Source organism: Micropterus salmoides, unplaced genomic scaffold, assembly GCF_014851395.1.
Source record: "Micropterus salmoides isolate LMB-PRFRI ecotype aquatic unplaced genomic scaffold, ASM1485139v1 Ms_hic_scaffold_1, whole genome shotgun sequence".
In the NCBI taxonomy this organism is placed as follows: domain Eukaryota; kingdom Metazoa; phylum Chordata; class Actinopteri; order Centrarchiformes; family Centrarchidae; genus Micropterus; species Micropterus salmoides.
Window position 1 is genome coordinate 16,682,986 of NW_024040040.1, and position 24,577 is coordinate 16,707,562.

The following is a 24,577-nucleotide window of genomic DNA, read 5'->3' on the forward strand; positions in this document are numbered from 1 at the left end:
CAGTAAAAAGTCACAATCAAGTCTGCGTAGCGCAATACAGTCTCTATTATACAGCCACAGATTAAACTTTTTATTGAGTAACTGAATGGAAAATAGGTCACACAGTCCTATTTCATTAGAGGACAACCAAACTGTGGCAGAAGTCCTGTAGAAAAAATACCATTTTATAAGGTGGACCTGTATGAAACTTTAAATTAAATAACTAAAACACATCCATTCTTGTAATATTCCCTCATTACATACATTCACACTAAATATTTTAAATATTACACCTTCTGTTTGTGGTCTTGCGTGTGTTTACGTGTGTGTTGATGTATACCTGGCTGCCACCACCACAGACTGCCGCTGTCCAAACAAGGTGAACGAATGAGGAACTCCCCACTCCTCCTCACTTTCTCTGATCTGCAAACAAACACACTCCTTAGCGGGAGACCTCAGTACTCGCAACATTTGGTCGGAAAATGTACATGCATGTAATAGAATCCATAACCACTGTAACAATAAGCCCTAAATAAAATACAATTTCACTGTAAAAGTTTTTGTAACTTTGCAGGTTAAAAAACAGTTAATCTTCACATACCGTCATGCCATACAGGGGCAGCTGGCCGTGAACTTTAAACTGGTTGGACGGGGTCATTCCTCGACTGGTGTAAACCAAGGAATCACTGAACTGGAGAGGACAAAGAGAAGGAAGAAAAGAGAGAAGTGTTAGTTAGCGTTTGTTTTCATCGCCGATGTTAGATACACTTTGAAAAGTAGCTGAAATGTAATACCAGGAAGAACATCCTCTGCTGAAGACCCTTTCCTGAGAGCTTGCTGAGGCAACCGAGCCTGATAAATTCCTGCAAGTTAAACACAAACATGCTGTAGAAAACATGACAGCAAGAGTGAAAGCTGAGATACATAAATTAGCAGAATGTAGGAAATCTTGTAAGTGTTGTTTTAAAACTGAATAATTCACACCTCAAGCATGGAAACTATTTAAAAGTCAGTCTCTTGTACTAATAACATCCTTCCTCTCAATAAATGAATGCAAAGAGTCTAACCCTCCCGGGGATGGCGAGGTTGTCGATACCGGTCAAATCTTTCTTCAGCTCTAGAAGCTTCTGGAAGTTCTCCATCTTCATCATGGCGCCTTGGAGCTGCAGCACCATCTCAGAGATGTCTGCTAGGGCCGCTGAAAGAAATATGAAAACATTGTTCTAATTAAACAGTGACAAATTTAGTTTCACAAGTACAACAATATGCATGAGGGAGGAAAAGGTCAAGAGGGTGAAAAGAAACAAAATAAAAGGCACACATGTACCTCTGCAGTCCCTGAAGTCATCGTGGGTGGGCGGGAAGTGCTTGCAGAGCCTCTCCAGGATGAGTTTGTAGTGCAGCAGGCGGTGAAGAGGCCTGAGGAGGAAGATGTTGAGGGGCAGGTAGCAAACTCTCTGCTGCTCAAATTCTCGACACAGAGCCTCCGCCTTCCGACTGGACCTGAGCGACAGTGAGGATGGAGACACTGTTGCTTATCCTTTGCTCTTTTCTTCTGTTATTTAATTTCACATTATGTCCTGCCTCTCCCACTAACTGCAGATGGAAACTAGCTACAAGCTAAATTTGGTACAAAGCCTGTCTTTTCTTATAGGATTAATGTTTTTATACATGGTCCCTGACTAATACCTTCAATAAAGCAAAAATTAATAAAATAAAAACAAAACTTGCTGTGCTTATTTTTTAGGTGTGTTAGGGATCTAAGCGAGGGCAAAAGTCTGGTGAAGCGAACGGTTGCAAAACATGCTGTGTACACTTAACTTAATGCTCTGTACTTCAAAAATTAATTTGGAAAGCTAATGTGTCATGGTAATAATGTTAGTCTTTCCAATAGCCTCCATTCAAAGTTTGACTGTTGATGACTGGTGATTCTTGTGAATATTATGTTCTTATGAACTGAATAAGAACTTGCCAATAACCTTGGACTTTTTGCCTCGTACGGGTTTGTTCTCTTTCACCTACCTACAGGCCCGTTCCAGTTCGACCAGGCACTCTGAATGTTTTTGAAGATGAACTGTCATCTGCTGCAGAGGCAAAAGAAAGAAAAAAGGATTCAAGTAAAGATAAGAGATGAAGAGAGGCACAAAGAAGGAAACCCTTTTGCCTCTCATTTTACATTTCTACAACTGTAATCCAAATCTTATACAGACAACAAGGAGTTAAAGTGCAAAAGAATATGTGGAAGGTATAGTTACCCTCAGACCCTGAATGTTCTTAAGGAGAATGTCCCCAATTCGCTGATAGTCTCCTTTTATGTGGGCATTAGAACGTCCCTCCCTGAAAGATAAAAGAAATGAGAGCTTCTTTTATGTGCAGTAAAAAATACTCACCAGTAGGTGTCAGACCAGAGCTAAGATTTTCAAGACTGGAAGATCTTGACTCAAATCCCACAATCTCATTCATTTTACCAGCTAGTCCATGGGCCCTCTCCAAAAGCATGGTGGGTGTGTGTGTGTGTGAAATAACAGACAAGATTCCCACAGGCGGAAATAAGGACTTTGCAGTAGTTCCCATGCAACGTCACATTAGTCTTTTCATGTCACTTTATTTATTCAGGATGAAGCCATGGTTTAGGTTTAGGTTTTAATTAAAACAACCTAATGTCATGGTGGTATGTGACTTAAAAAGTGAATAAAAAATGTGCTGTTTATTAACTATCCCATTTGTCTCCACTTAAAGAAAACAAGTAAATATGTTGAATTAAAATCCTTGACTTGGGTTGTGTGTTACTGTGAAACATGATACAGATGCTGATACAGAAACACTACAGTGGGGTGAATGTCTTTGTCTTGCAAAAGCACAATAGCAAATGGCTGAACTCTAATCTGGTCTTAAAATGCTTCTCATCAGTGGTTTGTTCACACCTGGTAATCATATTTAATTGTCTAAAAGTTTTACTATTTCAATCGTCTGTAAAGAAGATCAAAAAGTAGCTGTTTTTATGAATAAATGTATACGACACAGTATGTGAGTGCATTTAAATTAGATGCTTGCGTCGTCTGCCATTTTACAGATGCAATTTCCTGTCTCCTCGTAACAAATATTTCTAAATGGGGGCCCAGAAAGATACTCACCACTGTGCCAGCCGCTGCTCCACCTCTTTGAGGAATCCCTGGTGAAACTTGTAGAGCGGATCGTAGCTGGCGGAGATCAGGTTCTTAACAAGGTCTGGGAAGGCATCGTCTTTCCCTGCGACGCTCTTGAAAGACTACAATGGACAAACACACACGTGTGGTCATGTGGACAAAACACTAGATATTCACATTTCCTTAAGATTTATTCTCCATCTACAGTCTTATCTCTGTGTAGTACTCAGAATTAACAATCATATCGTTCAGAAAGACCAAATATGATTGATAAGTTTAGGTCCTGGAGAGTCCTTACATCTGTATCTGAGAGAGACATTAAGGGAAGTGATATGCAATGAATGACTTTAAGCTTAGAGCCAAAACATTTCATCGATTAGTTAAGAGGCAGAGAATTAATCTGCAACTATTTTGATAATATATTGATCGTTTAAGTCTTTTTTATTTCAGCAAAAATCCTAGAAATTCTCAAACTTGCTTCTTTTCTTCAGTTTATGTAATAATATATTGTATATTTTGGGGTTTTAGGCTGTTGGTCGCACAAAAAAAGGAATTTCAAGACGGCACTCTGGACTTTAGAAAATGACAGGCATTTTCCTCTATTTTCTGATACTTATCGACAAAATCTACTGAGAAAATAATTGTCAAAATCATCTATAAGGAAAATAATCATTAGTTGAAGCCCTAGCTATGTCATAACATCATGCTTTGTTTAATATTAATGCAGTTCTTCTAAATGTAAATGACAAATGAAAAATATGAGGAACCCCCCCCCCGGCACGATTACGATTATAGGGGTCGTCCAGCTGTTTCACAGAAGAACTGGGAGAGAGGAAGGGTGACAGCGAGACAAGAGAGGGAGGGGAAGGGTGTGGGATCTTTGGTGTGAACGTTGCCAGCCAAAGAAAATATTTAAGAGGTTTTCAAAAGAAGTGCCAGCGCACGCCTTTCCTCCCACATCAAAGAAGGTGGAAACTACTGTTGAGAGGAAAAACAGCTGAGAGGCAGAAAAATACACGAGAGGGGAAATATGATATTTTCCCCTTCACAGCGAGGTCAGGAGTCAGGGTCAGCTTCATAATATTAACGGGACGGGTCCTCAGCAGGCAGGTGCTTGGACCTGTGTTTTTAACATTGGTGGTCTCTCTACTCATGAATCCTCCTGCTGCTGATCTAACCCTCAGACAGACAGTAAAGTTAAATCACATAAACGGCAAAGAAAAATCCTGACGCAAATTAAGCTGCACTTTCATCCCAGGATTGAAGATGCAGATTGAGTATTTTCTTTCCTGTGTGTGTTAAAGTGGTTTTACTTGTAAACTGAAGAGCCACGACAGTCTGTGCAGTCATAAAGAAGAAACAAGATGCTAGCTTAAGCTGAATTCTAACACATGCACAGCTTTCTTGTGAAAAACAAAAGAGTGAGCGTCATTTTGAAAGTAACACATGCTCGCTTGGAAGCTGTATTTTCATCTGTCCTGCGCAAGAAAAAAAAATGCTCATAAAGCTTCAGATGTTGAACCTCAGTCTTCAGTCCCGGGCCAAACTAAATGCAAATAAAAGCCCATTTTCGGAAAAGGGAATTAAAAAGGCCAAAATACGGGAACAGAGAGCTGAAGTTAAACCCCTTGACCCAATATTTTGGAGTTCAAACGACCAAACTGAGCTCAATTTCTGGATATTTAGGCTATAAAAACACCAAAGTCTCATCCTAATTCCACTGCACAAACCAACTCTGACTCATTGTCCCAACATGTAAGCTTTTAAAAGACCAACTTTAGCTCACTGTACCAAAACTCAGGGCTTTGAAATAACCAGCGTTGACTCACTATTAAAGTGCAGCGGCTTTAAAGAGACCGAGGTTCAGTCTCCCTGTGAGCTATGCAGGGCTGTGTACTTTAGGGAATGTGTTTACACTTGGCCAGACTAGCTCCTGGTCATAACACAGATGGCTTTTCAAAGCGCTCTCTCTTTCTCTCTCTCAGCCAGTTGAGAGTGGCCTTGCAGTTAGCACGGACATGGCAATAGACGAGGCTAGACAGAGTGAACAAACACTTAATCACCACGAAAAGTAGGAGTTTGTACTCTAAAGAAACGACATGTGCAGAAATGTATTTACCTCTGTGATGACCTGCAGGTCTTTGAGGTATGTCCGCTCTGTGGTCAACAGTTCCTTGGCTATGAAGTACGCCTTGTCTGTGGGAAACTTCTGGACAGAAACAAAAAGGTGAGATCGATCCATCTGTCCACCCATTCTCCTAGCCACTGACAAATTCCTTTGGTACTTTTTCTAAACAGCTTTAATCTATTCATCCACCTATTTAAACCTCCACACTTAAATGTTGAGAAATTGGTTTTATTACCATAAACGAACAAGATCACTAGCAGCAAGTTTGACAACCTGCATCACCCTCAACAGCACGTTTTCCTTTGTGAGGTTTTATATTAACAATATACATTATACATCCACTCTCTTCCCCCATGCTCACCTTCCTGCTCGCCTCCTCGTCATCATCGTTGCGGACACATCCGGCGTCGGTGAGCAGCGGGCTGGTGAGAGGTGACAGCCGCCGTCCCTCAGGACTCTGACCTGGACCCAGGACACCAATGCTGCCCATTCCCTGCCCATTTACAGAGCAGTTACCGTTAACAATCACACAGGGGCTTCCCACCGGAGAGTCCTCTGAACCAGGACTTTCTGTGGGGAGGAGAATAGAAAAAAATGGAAAGGGGAGGGAGACGGGGACAGGAATAGAAGAAAGAGTGAGATAAGGGAAAAGATGACAGGAGAGGATAAGGGACAGAGTTAAAACAGATTCTGTGTGCACAATACAAGAAGCCATTCAACTACTTTCATGAAATTCACTGCCATCTTCCTTATCATTTAATTCTCATAGTGGCATTTTCATTCTTTCCTCAGACACTTCTCAATAGAGGAGGTTTCTAGATTCACCCAGCATTTAGAAGCTCAGGATATGAACATATTCCCTAATATTCCTGACGCAAATTAACCAATGTAACCAACCTGTGTGGTGATGAATTTCAAGGTTATACAATGCCACACAATCAATCTTAAAGAGAACAAAAACAAAACAAAAATGCTAAATCTACTCTATTTCTCAATTTGTATGATCTAAAACATTGTTACAAAACCTAGAAACAGGAAGGGAAACAATATTTTTAAGTAGATGTTAGTATGGAGCTATGGATTATCAGTTTATTTGCAATACTTAATAAAAGGCCATATCTGTGCATTATAAGAGAAAGTAGAAAGACAAATAATCCAGCTGTGCATACTAAAAAGCTGTCAAGTTGCAATAAATAAGGTTATAAGATACATCTATAGTCTTCGTAATGCAATGTAAGCAAGGGATATTTTAACAAGTACTTTCATTACCACTTAATCTGCCAATTATTGTCTTAGTTAATTCATTTATCATTTCACTTTTCGTTTCCCAGAATCCAAGGCGATGTCTTTAAAGGTTTTGTTTTGTCTGATCAATGGTCGAAAACAGAAATATATTTTAGTTTTCGTTCACGTATCACATTTGAGAAGCTGTAACCAGAAAGTGGTTGATATTTTTGCCCAAAACATGATTAACCGATTATCAAAATAGTTGGAAGATTAATTTTCTGTTAATGGACTGAATGATTAATGCAGCTCTAGTTAAAAAAGTATTATTGTTGCATTAAGGCAATATAGATGAATATGTTCCCATTTCCCTTAAAATGCACTATAGATATGATCTTCTACAGATATGCAATAGTCTTGCTAGGTAATACCTAAAATTATATATTTTTAATAGGAGTCTGGTCTGACTGTAGTTGATTTACTTCTGGCAACTTTCTGGAAAATTTCATCATCCGGACAGAAGACTAAAAAGTTAAACCTACTTTTCACTACAGCTAGGGTCACTACATGGGTTTACTACATAGTACTAAATTGTGACTGTATACTTGCCCAGGTGCAAAGTTTCCAAAGAGTCCACTGTTCTACACCAAACTGGATCATGGGTAAAACCATGGCAACCACTGAGTGCAGATCTGTGACGGGTGCTATAAAAGAACTTCCCACCATTTAGAAAAAAAACCAAAAACTAGTACAACAACAAACACAGGTGAAACAACGAGCTAGGAAACATGAAACACAAACAGAAACGGGTCAAATCATGTGTGCACATGCTGAACAAAACGGACAACCTCTACTCTCAGCCTAGCTACTATAACACAACACAAGACACAGGTGGGCGGGCCGGGGGGGATGGGGGGGTCACAAGTCAAGCAGGCTGAGGGTATGGGGGGGTAGTTGGAGATTGGTTCCCTCTACAGAAAATTCTGGAGTCCCTTTTCTTCAAACATATAGGGTCGGTTTTTATTGACACTAGTGCACAAAATCAGTTACAGTGTTAAAAGGACAAATGAAGGTAGAGTACAACCTCAAAAAAGTCACAAGAAACACATCCAGTTGGTGTGTGTGATGAAAATAAAGAAGGACAGGTGTGCAGAAATACAAAGTGTTACAAGAGTGACAAAGAAAACCAGTGAGTCAGTGTGTCTTTAGGCCATATAGTCAATGTGCGTTAAGGAAAATGATCCTTTCAGTGCTGGATTGTCAGCAGTTTAACCTTTGCATGTTCAGTTTGTATCAAACACTGTGGACTACAGTCTTGGTATGCACCATGAAGTAAATGCGGGACATGCAAACTAAAACTGCCACCAATCTTCAAATCACAGAATTGGAAGAATAGCCAGACTGCAAGTTTAGTCTATCAAAAGAAGTCAGTGAGTAAAAAGTGTGTTATGTAAACAGGAAGAGAAGCACAGATGTGATTCTAAAATGCCACCGTTTATGATTTTAATAACCTAAATTAAAGAAAATGGTTTGATATTTAGAGAAATATGCTTGTTTGGTCCTTTGCCAAGAGGTAAACGATTGATACAATTCTCATGTCAGCCCGGCGTATACAAAGCAGGTTAGCTTATCTTAGCATAAAGACTAGCAACAGTGGAAAACAGCAACAAAAGTTACCAAAATGTAACAAAAGTCGTAATACTCCAATGAAACGTGTTCATTTGTGAGCTTTTATGGTGCCAATAGTTGGATTTTGTCGCCTTCGGTCAGAGCCAGGCTAGCTGTTTCCACCCGTTTCGAGAAGGGTCCAGCTGCAGCTGTTGTTGGCCTCTAAAGAATAAAACGGTTTGCATTAGGATCTATACTGTACGTGAGCTGAGATTAACGATCAACGTTTTTTGCGCGGTGTCTTCTGGGACAAACCATATATTTGGAAGTTCAACTTCCGTCAGGTCTGTGGGCTGCAGCTGGATATACTTGCCTGTTTCCAGTCTTTGTGCTAAACTAAGCTAATGGCAGCTGGCAATAGCTTCATATTTACTGTACAAATATAAAAGTGGTATCGATCTTCTCACGTATCTCTTGGCAACAAATCAAATAAGTGCATTGCCCTAAATGTTGAACTACTCAAAGCATCAGTCAAATACAATCACGTCATCAGTGTGTACACTGCAGAAGAAACTACAATCATTTTACTTTTCATTTTAGAGTAAATCTAGCAAATTTGGCTTTGATTAACTCCATTAACATACAAATGACAATATGAATACAAAATCACAATCTATCAGTCTGTTGTACAGAACATTGAAATGACAAAAAGCCTCAATGGAAGTAACTTTCTGCAAGTGCTGTTTGGTGACAAGCAGTGAAAGGGAAGACAAGGAGGACTCAACTCCAGTATTCACATGTGTATGTTCATCTTTTGACAGTTCTTGGACTTTCACACCTTACAAAATAAAACGCCACGTACCTCAAAGATATCTTCTTTTTTATTGCACTTACATTTGCATTAAGCTTAACTTTACTTATGTCTGTCTACTTTCACCTTCTCACTCTCTGTTAATAGAGCATTGGAGTTGAGTCAGCCCTGTTTCGTCCTTGTGCGCAGTGAGGAAACCTGGGGCAAATATACAAATGGTTTCTAAATATTTGAAAAATACAGTGCAGTTAATTACACACAACGGTGTAGTAATAAAAAAGGCATGAAAACTCTAATATCCCATGAGAAGAGAAGTTTGTGTCTGAAAGCGGAGAAACCAACACATTTCTAGAGTTGTTAAGTTTGTGTTAAACTGCATGTTATGCCTCTCAAACATTTGAAACCATTTACAGGCCCGTGACAGAAACACAGAGTGACAAAGTGAGCAAAAACAGAGCAGACTGACAGAAAAGCAGGGATCTTGCTTGCCTGGTTAACATGCATTCAGAGTAAAGAAAAGGAAATGGTGAGAAAACAGCATTTTTTCCCCCTCCTCGCTAACAGAAGACATGCGTAAAAACAGTGCATTTACAAAGTATGAAGCATGAATATTTGATTCAGGATGAAGCCTCTTGTGAAAGACATTTATTCCAAGTTAAGTTTGTAGATTGAACCCCTAACATCACTGTTTTCTGGAGCACTAATGCTCCCTGAGTAATAGTGTATTCATGGAAAGGTGGCTAAGAAGGTAACTCTGAAATAGCTTTTCCTGAAATTTTGTGCCAATTCTAATGATGTACAGTTTAAATTGGTGTTTTCATGCACTCAATTATTCATAAGCAGCTTTAGAACCAACGCAGATCCAAATTCAGAAAAGTATGCATGCAAATTAAAAATACAATTTGGACTGTTAGTAGGTAGGTTCAGAAAAAATTATTCCCCTCAACTCACTGAAATGCCTGCATTCAAGCTAAATGCTAACGTCAGCATGCTAACATGCTCAACGTGACAATGCTAACATTGGAGATGTTTAATGGTTTTTATAAATGTTCACAATCATAGTTTAGCGCGATAGCATGCTAACATTTGCTATTTATGCGCTAAACACAAAGCATAGCTGAGGCTAATGGGAGTGTTGTTAGCTTTGTTGGTATTTAGCCATAAACCAAAGTATTGGACAAATAAAGGCTGGATTTTATTTGTTTTGGGAAAAATATATAGACATTGACATAGACATATATAGACTGTTTTTTTAGGCAGAGTGCCAAACTGAACTCCAGTGTAGGAGAAGCACACCTGTTTTCTCTTATGAACTTAATTGACTGAAGTTTATCCCAATGCACTGTTGCAGTAAAAACAACAAAAAGCCTGTAGAAAGCAGACAGCCAGCAAATGACAGTGATGGGGATGGAGGGCCAGCATACCTTCAATAAAAACAGCATTGTAACAAAAGAAAGAACTGCATCAAAAGAAAGTGAAAGATAACAGTGAGATACATTTTTGTGTGTGGTCGTAGTGCATGCCAGGGGCCAAGCTGAGCAAAGCAGACAGCTATGGGTGGTCACAGGTTTAAGGACGATAGTTGGCGTGTTTGATTATTGCTTATTGTGTGCGCAAGTGTGAAAGATAGAAAAAAGAACGATAGAAATAAAGACTGAAAAAAAGCCCATGACCAACCAACAGAAGTAGGATAAGCGCATATAATGCAACTTCAGTAGAAATTTACACACGGAGCTTCAGTTATCAAAAATACAGATATAAAAAGGTTAAAATCATGTTCATACTCTCTGTAACATTTTAATTAATGCAAATCTATCCCTGCGCTAATTCTAAATACAAAAGAGAATCACTACAAAAAGTCTCTACCACCAACATCCAAATTACAGTGCAAGTTGCCCACGACAGAAACCGAAGGAAAGCATAAAAAAGTGCTCCAAAGGAAAGGACTTCAGCTCGGCCAAAACTGAATGAGAAAGGCAGACCGGCCATTCGCTACAGCATTCCTCCTCCTGCAAATAGCTTACACATTTAACACATACTTCTACCAAGTCAAGTCTATTACTCTAAGTACAATCCAATATCTCTACTAAAACCATTTGAATATACTGTACAATTAAAGGGAAATATCTCTCAATTCAACCACCTGCGTTATCCTAGTGGTTTACCACAGTCCAAACAACCACAAACTGTATATAACATCTGACAGAAAACAGTTTTCCCTTTAAAACCTCCAATTACTTCCCATTGAAATCCCTTAGTTAACTCCAGCTATTGTCTTAAAGCATTTCTATTGCACGAGACAACAGTTAAATATTTATAAAAGTTTGATTTAGAGAAAATGCTACATTAGGACACAACAAATGCGGAAACATTACAATGACCAAGAAAGGCAGCTGGTCAACTCAAAAGCTTTAAGCCACCCAAATCAGTGCCACCTAAACATTGATTTATCTCTTACTTCAAAACCTTAATATCTTAACAACATTTTTTTTTTTTTTTTTTTACAAAAGCCAGCTACAATCAGCAGAATTCTAATGCCTCCTAAACAGAAGAGGAGCAATTATACTATTATGAATAATATCAATGCTATCAAATGATTTCTGAAGAAAAATTAGGAAGAATCTTCCTCCCCAGAAAAATACAATTCTACACATGAAGTGATTCCTTTAGATTTCTAACTTCTCAACATTAATCTGTAATATCCATCTGCTCATACATGTACACTTAATACACAGCTATGGCACATTGTAAGGAAGATTTATCTTGAAACATTAGTGATGCTGATTCTTAAACATTTCACAGAGAGCTGGCAGAAATGCCTCCAGGCTTTTAGGATTGACTCTCTGTTGACAATTAGCCAGCCAAAGTTTTTAGTAGAGTAAAGTCAGCAGTTTGCCTAAAGGTTTGCAAAACAAATTCAATGCAAATAAAATAGGGATTTGGAAAACGCATTACCGTTATTAGGGCAGGCGTTTCTATTCACAGTTTAAAAACCTATTTAAAAATATATAAAAAATATGTGAGAACTTTTGAGCAAAATGTGTGTTATATAAGGTGTATCACAGCTTATCTAGTGTAAACAGGTGGACTACATCTATAGTATTGCAATTCACAGTTGTGTACTTCTATTAATGTAGCTGGGTGATAACAGTTCTCCAGCTTTACACAGTAGTTCTTTACTAGTCTGTAATCTACTAAAGTGAGATGACTGAACAGAATTATATTTAATGTGCATTATAATGCCGAATGTGAGGCTGAAATATTCGCATCTCTTTACCATTCAACAGCTGAAAACCCGACCCCCTATATCTTCCTCGTTAAAGTGGTAACACCCTTCCTCCTCCTCTCCCTCACCATCCTCCCCCTCCTCCAGCTGCAGACTCCCAAAGGAGAACTTGCTATGGGGCAGCGGGGACGAGTTCACGCCGTTCGAGTTCACCGAATTCATAGAACTGATGGCTGCAGGGTTGCCGTACATTAACGGTTGGCTGTACGCGCTGCTGCCGGTGTCCGACTCTGTGTCGCTGGTGTCAGTGCCGCTGCTGGTAGATCCGTCGATCATTTGGACTGGCTGGTTTAGGTTGCCGTGGTTGTTACGGGCCGGGTTGTTACCGGGCTTTCCCTGACGGCTGAACAACCGCTGCACTGTGTTGGACCTCGCCTGACCTGGAACCACGAAGTTCCCCGCGTGATTACCGTTAGTTATTATCATTCTCCGCTCCACCGGGGCAGAACACGGTGCTTGGGCGTGCAACCCCGGGCGATGAGGGTCTTGCTGGTGTACAGGGGTGGATGTCAGCTGGCTGAGAATGAATGGATCAGTATCAGAGCGGTTCCTCATGTTGTTGTTATACGGTTTGGCAAAAAGTGGCGGGGTGCGGTTTGACGTGATCGGGGAGTAGCTACCGTAGTGGTTTGGTGGGTGGGGTGACGGCGGGACAGCTGGAGCTTGCACTGGGAATACTCCCGGACGCTTAGTGAAATAATGCCCTCCGTCATCCCAACGTGTGGCTGAGCGCGGCTGCCCGTGCCCATTTGTCATCTCGGCGTGACTGAGAGAGTTTGTGCGGTGGTGGAAGCTGCTGATCACCGGGCTGGAGCACTGACTACGAGTCCCGGTTCCTAACGGTCGCCCTGCTGCTGCACCTCGCTTGTCTCGACCCTGAAGGATTTCATCCAGCAACGTGCTGTGGAGCGGGAGGCGGCCATGAAATGAACCGCCATTGGGCAAAATCTCTTCATCTGTTAGCTCGTGACTGACAATGAACTTGTTCGACACTGGAGAGTGATCTACAGCGCTTCTGTTACCCAGCATACCTTGCTGCTGCTGCCGCTGTTGCTGCACTGTAATACCCTGCTGTTGATGCTGCTGCATCAGCCCCTGGTGATTGGTGTGATAGAACCCATTCACATCCCCAAACAGACTCCCAGCTTGCCCCCCCTTGCGACTGCTACCCCCTTGCTTATTATTATACACACAAGGCTCATCTGCATTGCTGTCATTTGCATTGCTGTGGCCCCTGGGGGCCCTGTTGTTCTTTGTCACATCACATTCACTGTCTATGTCGCTGCAGTCTATGTAAGGAATAGAGGAGCTGCTGCCTTTGTTTGCCCTGCAGGATGGACCTGGGTTGAGGAAATGCGGGTCCAGCGCAGATTCGATGCCGTGGTGGTTCTGTCGGGACTGAGTCGGGTCTGAGCCAGGCACAGCAGGTATACCGTGAAAGCCGTTGGTGGAGGATGTGGCTGCTGGTAGCTCCTTTGAACCATTAGACTCATCCAGTCTGCCTGAGTCAGGCTGGTCCGCTAACTGGACACACATGGCGTTCTGCAAATGAGGAAAATAGAAGAAAAAGACAAGAGGACAGAGAGAAAGAGGAGTGATTGGAGAGAGTTAAAGGGAAAAGCTTTTTAAACTCTTATTTAACTGGGCTCCTTGAATTGAGTTACTGACTTTGAATAAATTGTTGTTTATGGGAACTGACTGAAGAAAGCACACATTCACACACACTCACTCCCCGGAGCTGCTCAGGACAAAAACAGCTTTGTAGCAGCTCCAGATTTAAACACAGAGAAGGGATAAAGACCTACATAAATCGTTTGTAAATGTGTACAAGTTACAAGGTGAATAAAAGGTCAGTGTCAGGTGTGCATCACCTCTTTTGGCACTTGCGATCTGAAGGAAGACAACTGAGGGGACATGCTGCTACTGGACAGAATCTTACTGTGCTTCCTGAAAAGAGAAGAGCGGACCAATGAGGTCAAACCATGTGTAAATAATTTGGAAAACAGAAAGCTGATTGCTGGTTTCTATCTTTTCTACAACAGTGTCTGCTGTGGATTGGTTTCAATGGGATTCTCACAATGAATGTTGTTCCTGTTGTTGGACTAATCTAAACAAAGGAGGGAGCGTCACCTTTCAAATGGAACTTTCTTGAGCTCAGAGTCTTTCACATAATCAATGATCTGCTTCTGGGTGCGTCCACTGCAGGTACAGAGAGTTTAGAAAAACAGGTGATGAAAAACAAATTAAAGACAAATGCAAGCATAGTAGTTTCCTATCCTTCCCTTTCTGCCCTCTCCATACCTGAACCGGAATGAGGATCCTCTGGTGAAGAGGATGGGCTTGGGTTTGGGCTTGGGCTCCTCGAAGAGCCTGAAGAAGGCGTGATACTCTACACAGATTTTCCAGAAGATCTTACAGCAATCCCTGCTGGCCATGGAAAACTCCAGCGTGTCGTGGTGGGCATTCTGCTGGAAGACGCAGAGGCAGATATAAGAATGGGTGGAGGTAAAAAAAAAATAATAAAACAGATGCAAGATGGATAAGAGAAAGAGAGAAGTGAAGTAAAGGGAAACAAAATAGAAGAATGAGAAAAAAGGCAAAACATAAGGGAAAGGAAAGGAGACAGGAAGCGTTAAATGGACTTACAGTGGGGTCTGCTCTCAGCTTAATTAGAAACCGTTTGCGTTTGAAGCTGAGCTTGCGAACCTTGGACCAGTTGAAGGCGTTAATTTTTGTGTACCCCTGAATAAAAGAGGAGACATTATGAGATTCTGATTAATATTCATGCAAAATGAATCATAAGAGAAAAGATCAATTGCTACACACTGGAGAATGAACTTCAAATGGAAAATGTATTTACTTTTTCCCAAAATATACTGTTACAGTTCGACTCTTGCTGGCATTTTCAATTCGACAACTTCTAAGCATACAATAATACATTCTCCATGCACACAAAATGTGTATTATTTGATCCAAGATACATAAAATACATACTTTCTAGTTCCCTCTACATCTTATCCCTTTTTGAATTAATAACAAACTAAGCACAGGCAACCATGTACATTCTTCTTCCCTAGCTAAGAGGCTGCCGAGTTATCAGTGTGAATATCTTCACTATGATTTGAGCAGACAAAGATTAGTAGGTTAATAGTGGTGACACTGGAAAAGTAGCACACCACAAAAAGTTCTCTACAGAATATTAGGCCTTTTCAGAAAACGTTTTTTGAAATTTGCAGCTCATACCTAAGACCAAGATATGCAGCCTCCTACTTGGCTCTGGAACAACTCACATTTCAGTGAGACAAAAAAAAGAAAGATTTGATGAAGGTCTTTGAATCTGATATTTATGGTTTTACCTGGAAAACCAGAACCCCAGTGTGCGCCACAGCCAGACTGAGCTTAGTACCCTCTCGGTCCTTGGCTGGGTGCAGACGAACACCGTACATCTCCAGCCGCCGAGCGATTTCCAGCAGCTGGTAGTCAGACTCAGCAGGAGTCTGCCCTCTGTGGGGGAGAGCAGTCAATCAGTTATCGATTACTTAACATGTCAATCAAACACGAGCTCAGCCAACTCTTTCTAAAGCCGAAGCAAGACACAAATATATTTAATTTCTTCTTTTTCTCTTGTAGATAAAGTGTCTCTGCATATATAGGTGGGCACCAGCGACTGATACGTTGGCAACAACCTTAAGAACCTTTCCTAAATGATTTGTCAACATATAGGAATATCCTTAACTAAGTGGCCATGTATTATTGTTTGTGCTGTACATACCAGGTTTTACATGTCCAGATTTATAGTAAACGGTAAAAACAAACATCTTAAAGTCTTAAAATAACACCACAGGATCAGATGGCGGTATCCACTGCTGGGCAGAAAAGAAGTTTGTTTCCTCTCAAATCTGAAAATAGCTTCCTGTTTCCTGTATGAGCTGCTGAATTAGCCACTTCCTTCCTGCGTCAGCTAGGGCAGGGTGAAGGATTGGAGTGGAGGGGGAGGGGAGAGCCGGAGCCCACAGAGAGAGAGAGAATGGGTATGTGGTGCACGGCGTGACCGTGACAAGTAATCAACAAGTCTCTGCTGTGGTTTTTTTCAGCTCTTATCTGTGGTCAGGTAAGGCTTTCAGGGGAATTTACATCTCCTGAAAACAAGGAGATGCATTTGTTAAGTATTTGCAAAATAGTGGTGGGGGAAGCACAGCTATAATGTAAATTATAAGAGAAGTGTGTGTGGCCCCGGGGTGGGGGGGTAAGAGGTATGTTTGCAGAGAGCCATCTCTGCAGGGGAGAGATTATGTGTGTGTGTGTGTGTGTGTGTGTTATGGTTAAAGAGATAGACATCTCTGCAGGAGAGGGGCTTACGGGATTGGGTGTAGTTGAGTAATGGGTGTGTTTGTGAGCGCACATTTGAATAAATAGATAAATATGTGTGTGTGAGACTTGCTGTGGTAAGTGTGTGTGTTGTGCGCGTGTGTGTTAATGTGAAAAACTATTTCATCCTGACACCTTCGAGCGTAATGCCACCCAGAAACTGATCCCGAGTCAGACTAAAGGTCGGCTCCGTATTGTCTTCCAAGCAAAGATTATTTTGACCAGCTATTTCTAGTGACCCCTGTAAATGTTGCTTTTTTGTTCCTTTACTTGGATGCTTGAGCTTCACTGTGCAGAAAGACATTTGCGCAGAGTCTAACACTAGAATGATGTTTTACCGCACACATCTTGGGTGACATTTCACTTTGGTTAATGTAGCAAAATGCATAAAATTAATACATACATAGAAATACAGGCATGGTATGGAAATAAATCTGTACAATCTAAATCCAAACTGTCTCAATTCAAAGACTGCCATGAAAACATCGGAAGATACAGTGCCTTGCGAAAGTATCCGGCCCCCTTGAACTTTTCGACCTTTTGCCACATTTCAGGCTTCAAACATAAACTGTAATTTTTTGTGAAGAATCAACAACAAGTGGGACACAATCATGAAGTGGAACGAAATTTATTGGATATTTCAAACCTTTTTAACAAATAAAAAACTGAAAAACTGGGCGTGCAAAATTATTCAGCCCCTTTACTTTCAGTGCAGCAAACTCTCTCCAGAAGTTTAGTGAGGATCTCTGAATGATCCAATGTTGACCTAAATGACTAATGATGATAAATAGAATCCACCTGTGTGAAATCAAGTCTCCATATAAATGCACCTGCTCTGTGATAGTCTCAGAGGTCCGTTTAAAGCGCAGAGAGCATCATGAAGAACAAGGAACACACCAGGCAGGTCCGAGATACTGTTGTGGAGAAGTTTAAAGCCGGATTTGGATACAAAAAGATTTCCCAAGCTTTAAACATCCCAAGGAGCACTGTGCAAGCGATAATATTGAAATGGAAGGAGTATCAGACCACTGCAAATCTACGAAGACCCGGCCGTCCCTCTAAACTTTCAGCTCATACAAGGAGAAGACTGATCAGAGATGCAGCCAAGAGGCCCATGATCACTCTGGATGAACTGCAGAGATCAGCTGAGGTGGGAGACTCTGTCATAGGACAACAATCAGTCGTATACTGCACAAATCTGGCCTTTATGGAAGAGTGGCAAGAAGAAAGCCATTTCTTAAAGATATCCATAAAAAGTCTCGTTTAAAGTTTGCCACAAGCCACCTGGGAGACACACCAAACATGTGGAAGAAGGTGCTCTGGTCAGATGAAACCAAAATCGAACTTTTTGGCAACAATGCAAAACGTTATGTTTGGCGTAAAGGCAACACAGCTCATCACCCTGAACACACCATCCCCACTGTCAAACACGGTGGTGGCAGCATCATGGTTTGGGCCTGCTTTTCTTCAGCAGGGACAGGGAAGATGGTTAAAATTGATGGGAAGATGGATGGAGCCAAATACAGGACCATTCTGGAAGAAAACCTGATGGAGTCTGCGAAAGACCTGAGACTGGGACGGAGATTTGTCTTCCAACAAGACAATGATCCAAAACATAAAGCAAAATCTACACTAGAATGGTTCACAAATAAACATATCCAGGTGTTAGAATGGCCAAGTCAAAGTCCAGACCTGAATCCAATCGAGAATCTGTGGAAAGAACTGAGAACTGCTGTTCACAAACGCTCTCCATCCAACCTCACTGAGCCCGAGCTGTTTTGCAAGGAGGAATGGGCAAAAATTTCAGTCTCTCGATGTGCAAAACTGAGAGAGACGTACCCCAAGCGACTTACAGCTGTAATCGCAGCAAAAGGTGGTGCTACAAAGTATTAACTTAAGGGGGCTGAATAATTTTGCACGCCCAATTTTTGTTTTTTATTTGTTAAAAAAGTTTGAAATATCCAATAAATTTCGTTCCACTTCATGATTGTGTCCCACTTGGTGTTGGTTCTTCGCAAAAAAATTACAGTTTTATATCTTTATGTTTGAAGCCTGCAATGTGGCAAAAGGTCGAAAAGTTCAAGGGGGCCGAATACTTTCGCAAGGCACTGTAGCAGAAGATACAGAGACCTCAAATGTAGACTCAATCATTTAAAAACAAAATTATTTGTGCCATGTTCCATCAGCCTTCTCTAAAAGATTCTGTTACAGACTTAAAATAGTCTACGTGCAATATACTGCTACCTTGCCGTGTAATACTGTTAGGAATGCAAAAGAGGGTTTGTGCAATATGTTGCCATATACAACATTAGCAATCTTGGTAAAATGTTTTTCAGCTGTCTGTTTGTCTGTTCAGTGTAAACTATAAATTTTTTGTAATATATGCAGCACCACTGAGCTAAAAACAAATTTCCCCATAGGGACAATAAAGCATATCGTATCTTATCATATATCGTATTGTAGTAAATAAAAGACTAGTTCTAATGAATGTATGAATGGCAAATGTTAACAGCAGATTACGGTACCAATAAAATTCTCAAAAGTAAAAGGAACGTGAAAAGTTACCCCTCTTTACAAGTTACTACCCACCCGTCATTTTTCACTATTAACGGACATTTTATAAACTTAAGGCAGCCCATATTACTTTATACAGTAGACACTGAATGTTTTATATACAGATCCATTTGACATTTACCACCATGTAGAGTGAAAATGCCCTCCTTTAATCATCTAAAAACTGACTGTGTGTCCCTGTGAGACTGTACATACAGTATATGCGTGTTTGGGCAGGCATGTGATAACTCACACATGCTTGCGGTGGCAGTCAGTGATCTTGTCTCTGATGGCGTCCTGGTCGGGCAGGTACTTATTGTGGAGGAGATGCTGCCAGCTCTGGGTCTCGTCGAAGTCTCCTATCTCGGCTGATGGAGTGGGAGAAGGAGAGGGCAGTGGGAATTCAGTGTTTATTTGGAGTGAAGATGGAGAGTGAAACAGGGGTGGGACGGGGGAGTAGGTGACAGATAAGGTTAAGAGCAGGTTAAATAAAGAACAGAGTGTTAAGGAAAGACATAGACAGCAGGAATGCAAGCAAAAAAGAAAATAAACATTGTTTAGCTGCTGTGATCTCTATTCTAGTTAATCTCATTTATACGCCATCCCAGCCTTTTCTGCTGTAGATCAGATCAAGTGTGGTAATGCGTGCGTCTCCATCTGTCCAGTACCAGCAACAATAAACCCTCGTAGTGTAACCACCCGCAGGTGCACAATGCAGGCATGGCACTGGCGGTTACCACGGCAACCAAGTCATATTCTTTAGCATGCTGTGCCGCAGTCCGCCGCTGTCTGCAGGACTGAATTGAATCTATAAATCCTACATCCTCCACATGCTTAATAGCAACGATCGATGCGGTGGACACGGGTAGCCTGGCGAGCAGGTGTCCCACACAATGTCACTGGTTCTAAATATAGGGGAATACTGACGCTTTATGTAACTGACAAGACAGTGGAATACAGAAAGAGTGACAGGAGGGAGTCCTTCACCAGTGTGAGCCGGGATCATGGTCTCATGCAGGCAAGCATCTGCCCCGCTGGAGTGTGCTGTATCACAACAAAAGATCCTAACTTGTGAGATTGCCTTCCTCTTTAGTGTTAAATATTAAGACAGCTTTGTTTTGAATTAAACTAGTGACACACACACCATAGTACTGTAAATGCTGCTGAAATACCCCCAAAGAGATTATCTGTCGTGTTTGTGTATTTGCTGATGTATGGGTCTCTCACAATGAGACTAAAGCCCTTTTCAGACTTGGGAACTAAAAATTGTTGGCTTTATCAAGCTTTTGTTATTTAGACACATGTCCTTCACATACATGTTTATTTAGACGCGACAGGACGTTTAATGCTTGTTGTAATGCGAGCAGTTACAGCATAACATTTGTTTCGGATGATCTTAAAACTTATTTTGGCATTGGAGCCTTAAATGAATGACCGTCACTAGTGTGAGGGACACTCAAACCCTCTTCTCACAGTGGATTGCCTAACAAATTTTATTCTTCACATCTCTACCTTCAACGTTATTAGAGAGCGTATTCTGCTGCCTATCCATCCAGCTGGCATAGAGGAAAATAAAGAGAGGCATGGCTGGTCTGATTGTGGCTGGTTTTCTATACCAAAAGAAACACCTCAACAACTTAGAATTGGCTCCTTCACTATGCTATGAGTTTTATTAAGCTGATTTTATTTAATTTTCAACTCCTACCACACAGCACTTGTCTGTGTGTATGTGTGTGTTGGACTTACACTGGATGATGTGCGAGACCATGAGAGCGGCGCTGGTGTCGTTGCAGATAAGACGACCGCAGGCCAGGTCGCGTTTAATCTGCAGGGCAAACAGATATCTAGAGAAAGGAAAGCAAATAATAATAAATAAAACACACATCACAGGCAGAAATAGAAGAGAGTGTGGGAGGGAGAAAAAGGGAAAGCAACATTATGAGGTCAATGCACACCATCTAAACGTAACTGTTAGAAGCGATTCCATTACCATCAAACAGTTTATTACACACTCAAACACACACTGCTGATGCGTTGCATCTACTAACCTAAAACCGATCCCCAATTGAGAAAATGCCCTTTTCTGTTAATCATTATACTGTCAGCTACTTATAACATGATCTGCCCAATTTCTGTCTGCTATTATTTTACTCACAAATGTATTTTTTTAAGGATTTGTTACATATTCCAGGGTGACAATTAAGCCAATGTGATAGCAAACACAATCAGTCAGTAACGTGGGCAAAATTCAGGAGAATTAATTCAGATTTTTCCCCACATGAGTGTTTTTAAACGCAGAGATTGGCTGATTCCCCAGCTCTCAGGAGAAACAGTGGACAGGCTGCCAGAGGAAAGCACATTCAAAGTGCACCCATGTGTGTACGAGTGAGTGAGATCAATGGTCCAAAGCAACTTTTTATGTGATATCCAATCCAACCTTTTTTTAACTGCATGATTACCTCTCTAATAAAGTTAATGAGGCTTTGGTGAGTATTTATATCTTTTTATTTTAGCCTGGAGTCATTCAACTATTTAGGAACGCTGCACCTATTTAGAGTGAAATACAACATGCCAGTTGAAACTCTTGAAAGATATCTGTTATAGAAAGTTTAGAGTGCCATTTTGTGCAATGTAATGTGTAAGAAAAACCTCACACAACAATAAATTACAATGGTTAGCCTCTAAAACCGCTATCTGTTCAACTATGTTAGACCTCACCTCAAGCACTGATTGGCCAGTGTCCCGTTTTTATTAAAAGGCTAATATCAGCCTAATACGTCTTCAAAGAAATCCGTCCGTCTACATATTTGGTTCGTCTGTGCCTATGTTACCCATCAAAGAAAACACTGACCACAGTGAAATGCTGTGAGAGCCAAACAAAGGAAAAAAGGCTGCGTGCCCGCTTCCTGTTTAATGCTGGAGGCGGCTGGCACTCTCCAAGACGATCTCCAAGATGATCTGAGCTCAGTGGAATAAACTGGCCAGCTGAGGGGCCGAACGTCATCAACGGAAAATATGTAAAGCGTTCCTAACTGGTGACGATATTCTCTTGTGAAATTAAAACTATAATCCGTGACCTTTCAGTCCTGGTTGATTTGGCACAATCATGGTTACTGGTGGGCGGTTTAACACTGCGGCAAACACTGGCTACGCAGCTTCTTTGTCAGAAATACAGTGTTTACAGTGCAGCCAAACAAACTCACATTGTTTTTCATGAAGACGGTCAAGAGTTATTGCAACCATGGTTTGATTACATGGTTCAAACCTCAATCATTGCATTTACTGTGACATGTTGACAATAAAAATCCACCTTGTGTTTTGTTGAATGCTTTCAGTTGGAAATTGGTAGTTTAGCTATAGTCGTAACTTAATACAGCTCTGATGCAGCTGTAGCAAAGTGAACAGTAGACAGAAATGATCATTAAAAAACACTGAATTCAGTTTCCTCAAAAAAGGTTAAGGTATTTTAAAGACTTAAATTTTATTTAGAACAAGTTCACTTGCCTGCAGTAGGATGTAAAATTATCTGAACTGTTAAGTAAATGTTTTTGTATCTGATTGCAGGCTGGTGGGAGGTGTTAAACACCTAAAAACTAAAGGTGGGATTGTGCCGTTTGATCTTTTTTTGTGGTTTGTCAGTCAGCACTGTCAGACCTGTAGCAAACACTGTCACTACTGCTACTACTAGGAAGTTCATCGACTCATAATGGAAAAGTGTTGATAATAGCAAAAACTTGCATGAATTAACGATTTGGAATTGGTTAATCCACTGTTTGACACCAGAGTCCAGGTTGCATTCATTTAATTAATTATATCATTATGATTTATTGTTATTACTGCTGGGAAGTACTAAAAAAAGTGATAAAATAAATACTTCTATGCCAAATCAACAGTCCCTACTGGTTTCCATCATACTTATTACTCACACATTATACTTTGGAAGGTATGATCATGAAACAGATATTAAACTGCATTCTATGTGATATTAAAAAGTCTAACATTTAACTTACAGAGACTTGTTAACACAATTTAATTCCGGTGCAGGAATCTTGGACACCGCCACGAACAATGGAAACTACTATATGAGGAATTAATGTACATGATGTAAATACTCTGAAGGCTACCGCTTGACTGCAAATTGCATAACAAATGGGGTTTGATTTCATGACAATCTTAAGGATTCATTCACACATGAGAGACAACATGCTCACTTCCTGCTGGGTCTTGCTCTCAAGTAAATCCAGCTGGGCAGGAAGCCACAGCATCATGGGAAAAGGTGGAAGGTCAAATATTTTCTTCATGTGACGTGAAACGGCGCTGTACTGTAGCTGAAACAAGCTTAGCTAAGCACAGACAGTGCAGTCTGCTCTGACAGGCTCTGTCAGACAAAACAAAAAGGCAGACAAGATGGGGGCTGATAATTTACACTTTCTAAACAAGTAGTTGAAAAGGACTGGGGGGATAGGTGGGAACATGAACGTTTCTCCTATATAGTCTAATCTTTAAACGCTAACAGGGCACGATGGTTCAGTGGATAGCCCTGTGACCTCACAGCAAGAAGGTTGCGGGTTCAAACCCCGGTTGCCCGGCCTTTCTGTGTGGAGTGTGCATGTTCTCCCCGTGTCTGCGTGGGTTTGCTCCGGTGTCCCCCACCATCAAAACATGCTAGGTTCTCCTGTCAGTGATATTGACAAGGTAAAGATCTGGAGTTGGTCCCCAGGCGCTGCCCACTGCTACCTTGAGGGATGGGTTAAATGCAAAGGATGAATTTCGCAACATGTATGTGTCAATAAAGTATGACATTATTAAAAGATGCTTCTCCAGATACAGCCAGAAGTTTTTGATTTCTGCAAAATCAAAATATGTCTTCCAGAGTAATAAACTAAAGTCTTTTTACAATAAAACAGCTTGTTTTTAAAACTATGGCTCAAAATCCAAAAGTGGTCAGAGCATTCATTCTCCTGGAACAACAAATGTTTTCATAAGCCTGGTTCCCAGATGGCACACTAAAAGCTCTTGTTCGGGTCCAGAAAGGAAAACAGTGTTTTGTATGTTATGGCATGTGGATATCAATGTGGATGTAAATGGTAAGCGGCTGACCGAGGACAACAAAAAGTACAAAACAAGATGCAAACACAGTGTAACACGGCCTTTGCTTTATGTTCAGACACAGCTGTGAAAATCCTCCTGAAGGACTGGAAACATTCTGGCCAGACAGAAAACCATCAGCAAAACAACATTTTAATCTACAAGGTTTGTACCAAAGATGGGTGTGGTTTCTGTGTTGAGCAGACCTACCGAGTCAGCTCCTCCAAGAGCTGCGTGTGGTCAGGGGGGAAGAACTTCACCACAAAGCGAAGGATGGTGTTTTTAGGCCCTGAAAGGAGGGAAAATAGGGGATATGGTTAGACTAAGGAGGAGACAGGAAGACAGAAGCAGAGATGTAAAAAAAAAACAAAAATAATTTTACAATA

The 24,577-nt window shown here is 40.9% G+C and overlaps 1 protein-coding gene across 5 annotated transcripts in view; it reads right to left on the reverse strand.

Moving 5' to 3' along the window:
- LOC119904149 (FERM, ARHGEF and pleckstrin domain-containing protein 1-like) overlaps positions 1-24,577 on the reverse strand; it is a 68,478-nt gene that overhangs the window by 6,237 nt on the left and 37,664 nt on the right. For 2 of the 5 annotated variants that reach the window (XM_038720613.1, XM_038720604.1), the window contains exons 5-23: positions 24,402-24,480; positions 20,850-20,947; positions 19,357-19,471; positions 15,539-15,686; positions 14,829-14,924; positions 14,484-14,650; positions 14,313-14,381; positions 14,054-14,129; positions 12,251-13,724; positions 5,615-5,823; positions 5,245-5,334; positions 3,114-3,247; positions 2,235-2,316; positions 2,002-2,063; positions 1,307-1,482; positions 1,047-1,177; positions 774-842; positions 581-670; positions 320-402 (exon numbers count right to left, since the gene is read on the reverse strand). In XM_038720613.1, the coding sequence (XP_038576541.1) occupies positions 320-402; positions 581-670; positions 774-842; positions 1,047-1,177; positions 1,307-1,482; positions 2,002-2,063; positions 2,235-2,316; positions 3,114-3,247; positions 5,245-5,334; positions 5,615-5,823; positions 12,251-13,724; positions 14,054-14,129; positions 14,313-14,381; positions 14,484-14,650; positions 14,829-14,924; positions 15,539-15,686; positions 19,357-19,471; positions 20,850-20,947; positions 24,402-24,480 (3,448 nt within the window). The remainder of the gene's footprint in view (positions 1-319; positions 403-580; positions 671-773; positions 843-1,046; positions 1,178-1,306; positions 1,483-2,001; positions 2,064-2,234; positions 2,317-3,113; positions 3,248-5,244; positions 5,335-5,614; positions 5,824-12,250; positions 13,725-14,053; positions 14,130-14,312; positions 14,382-14,483; positions 14,651-14,828; positions 14,925-15,538; positions 15,687-19,356; positions 19,472-20,849; positions 20,948-24,401; positions 24,481-24,577) is intronic. The other 3 variants (XM_038720631.1, XM_038720621.1, XM_038720639.1) reach the window with 3 other exon arrangements.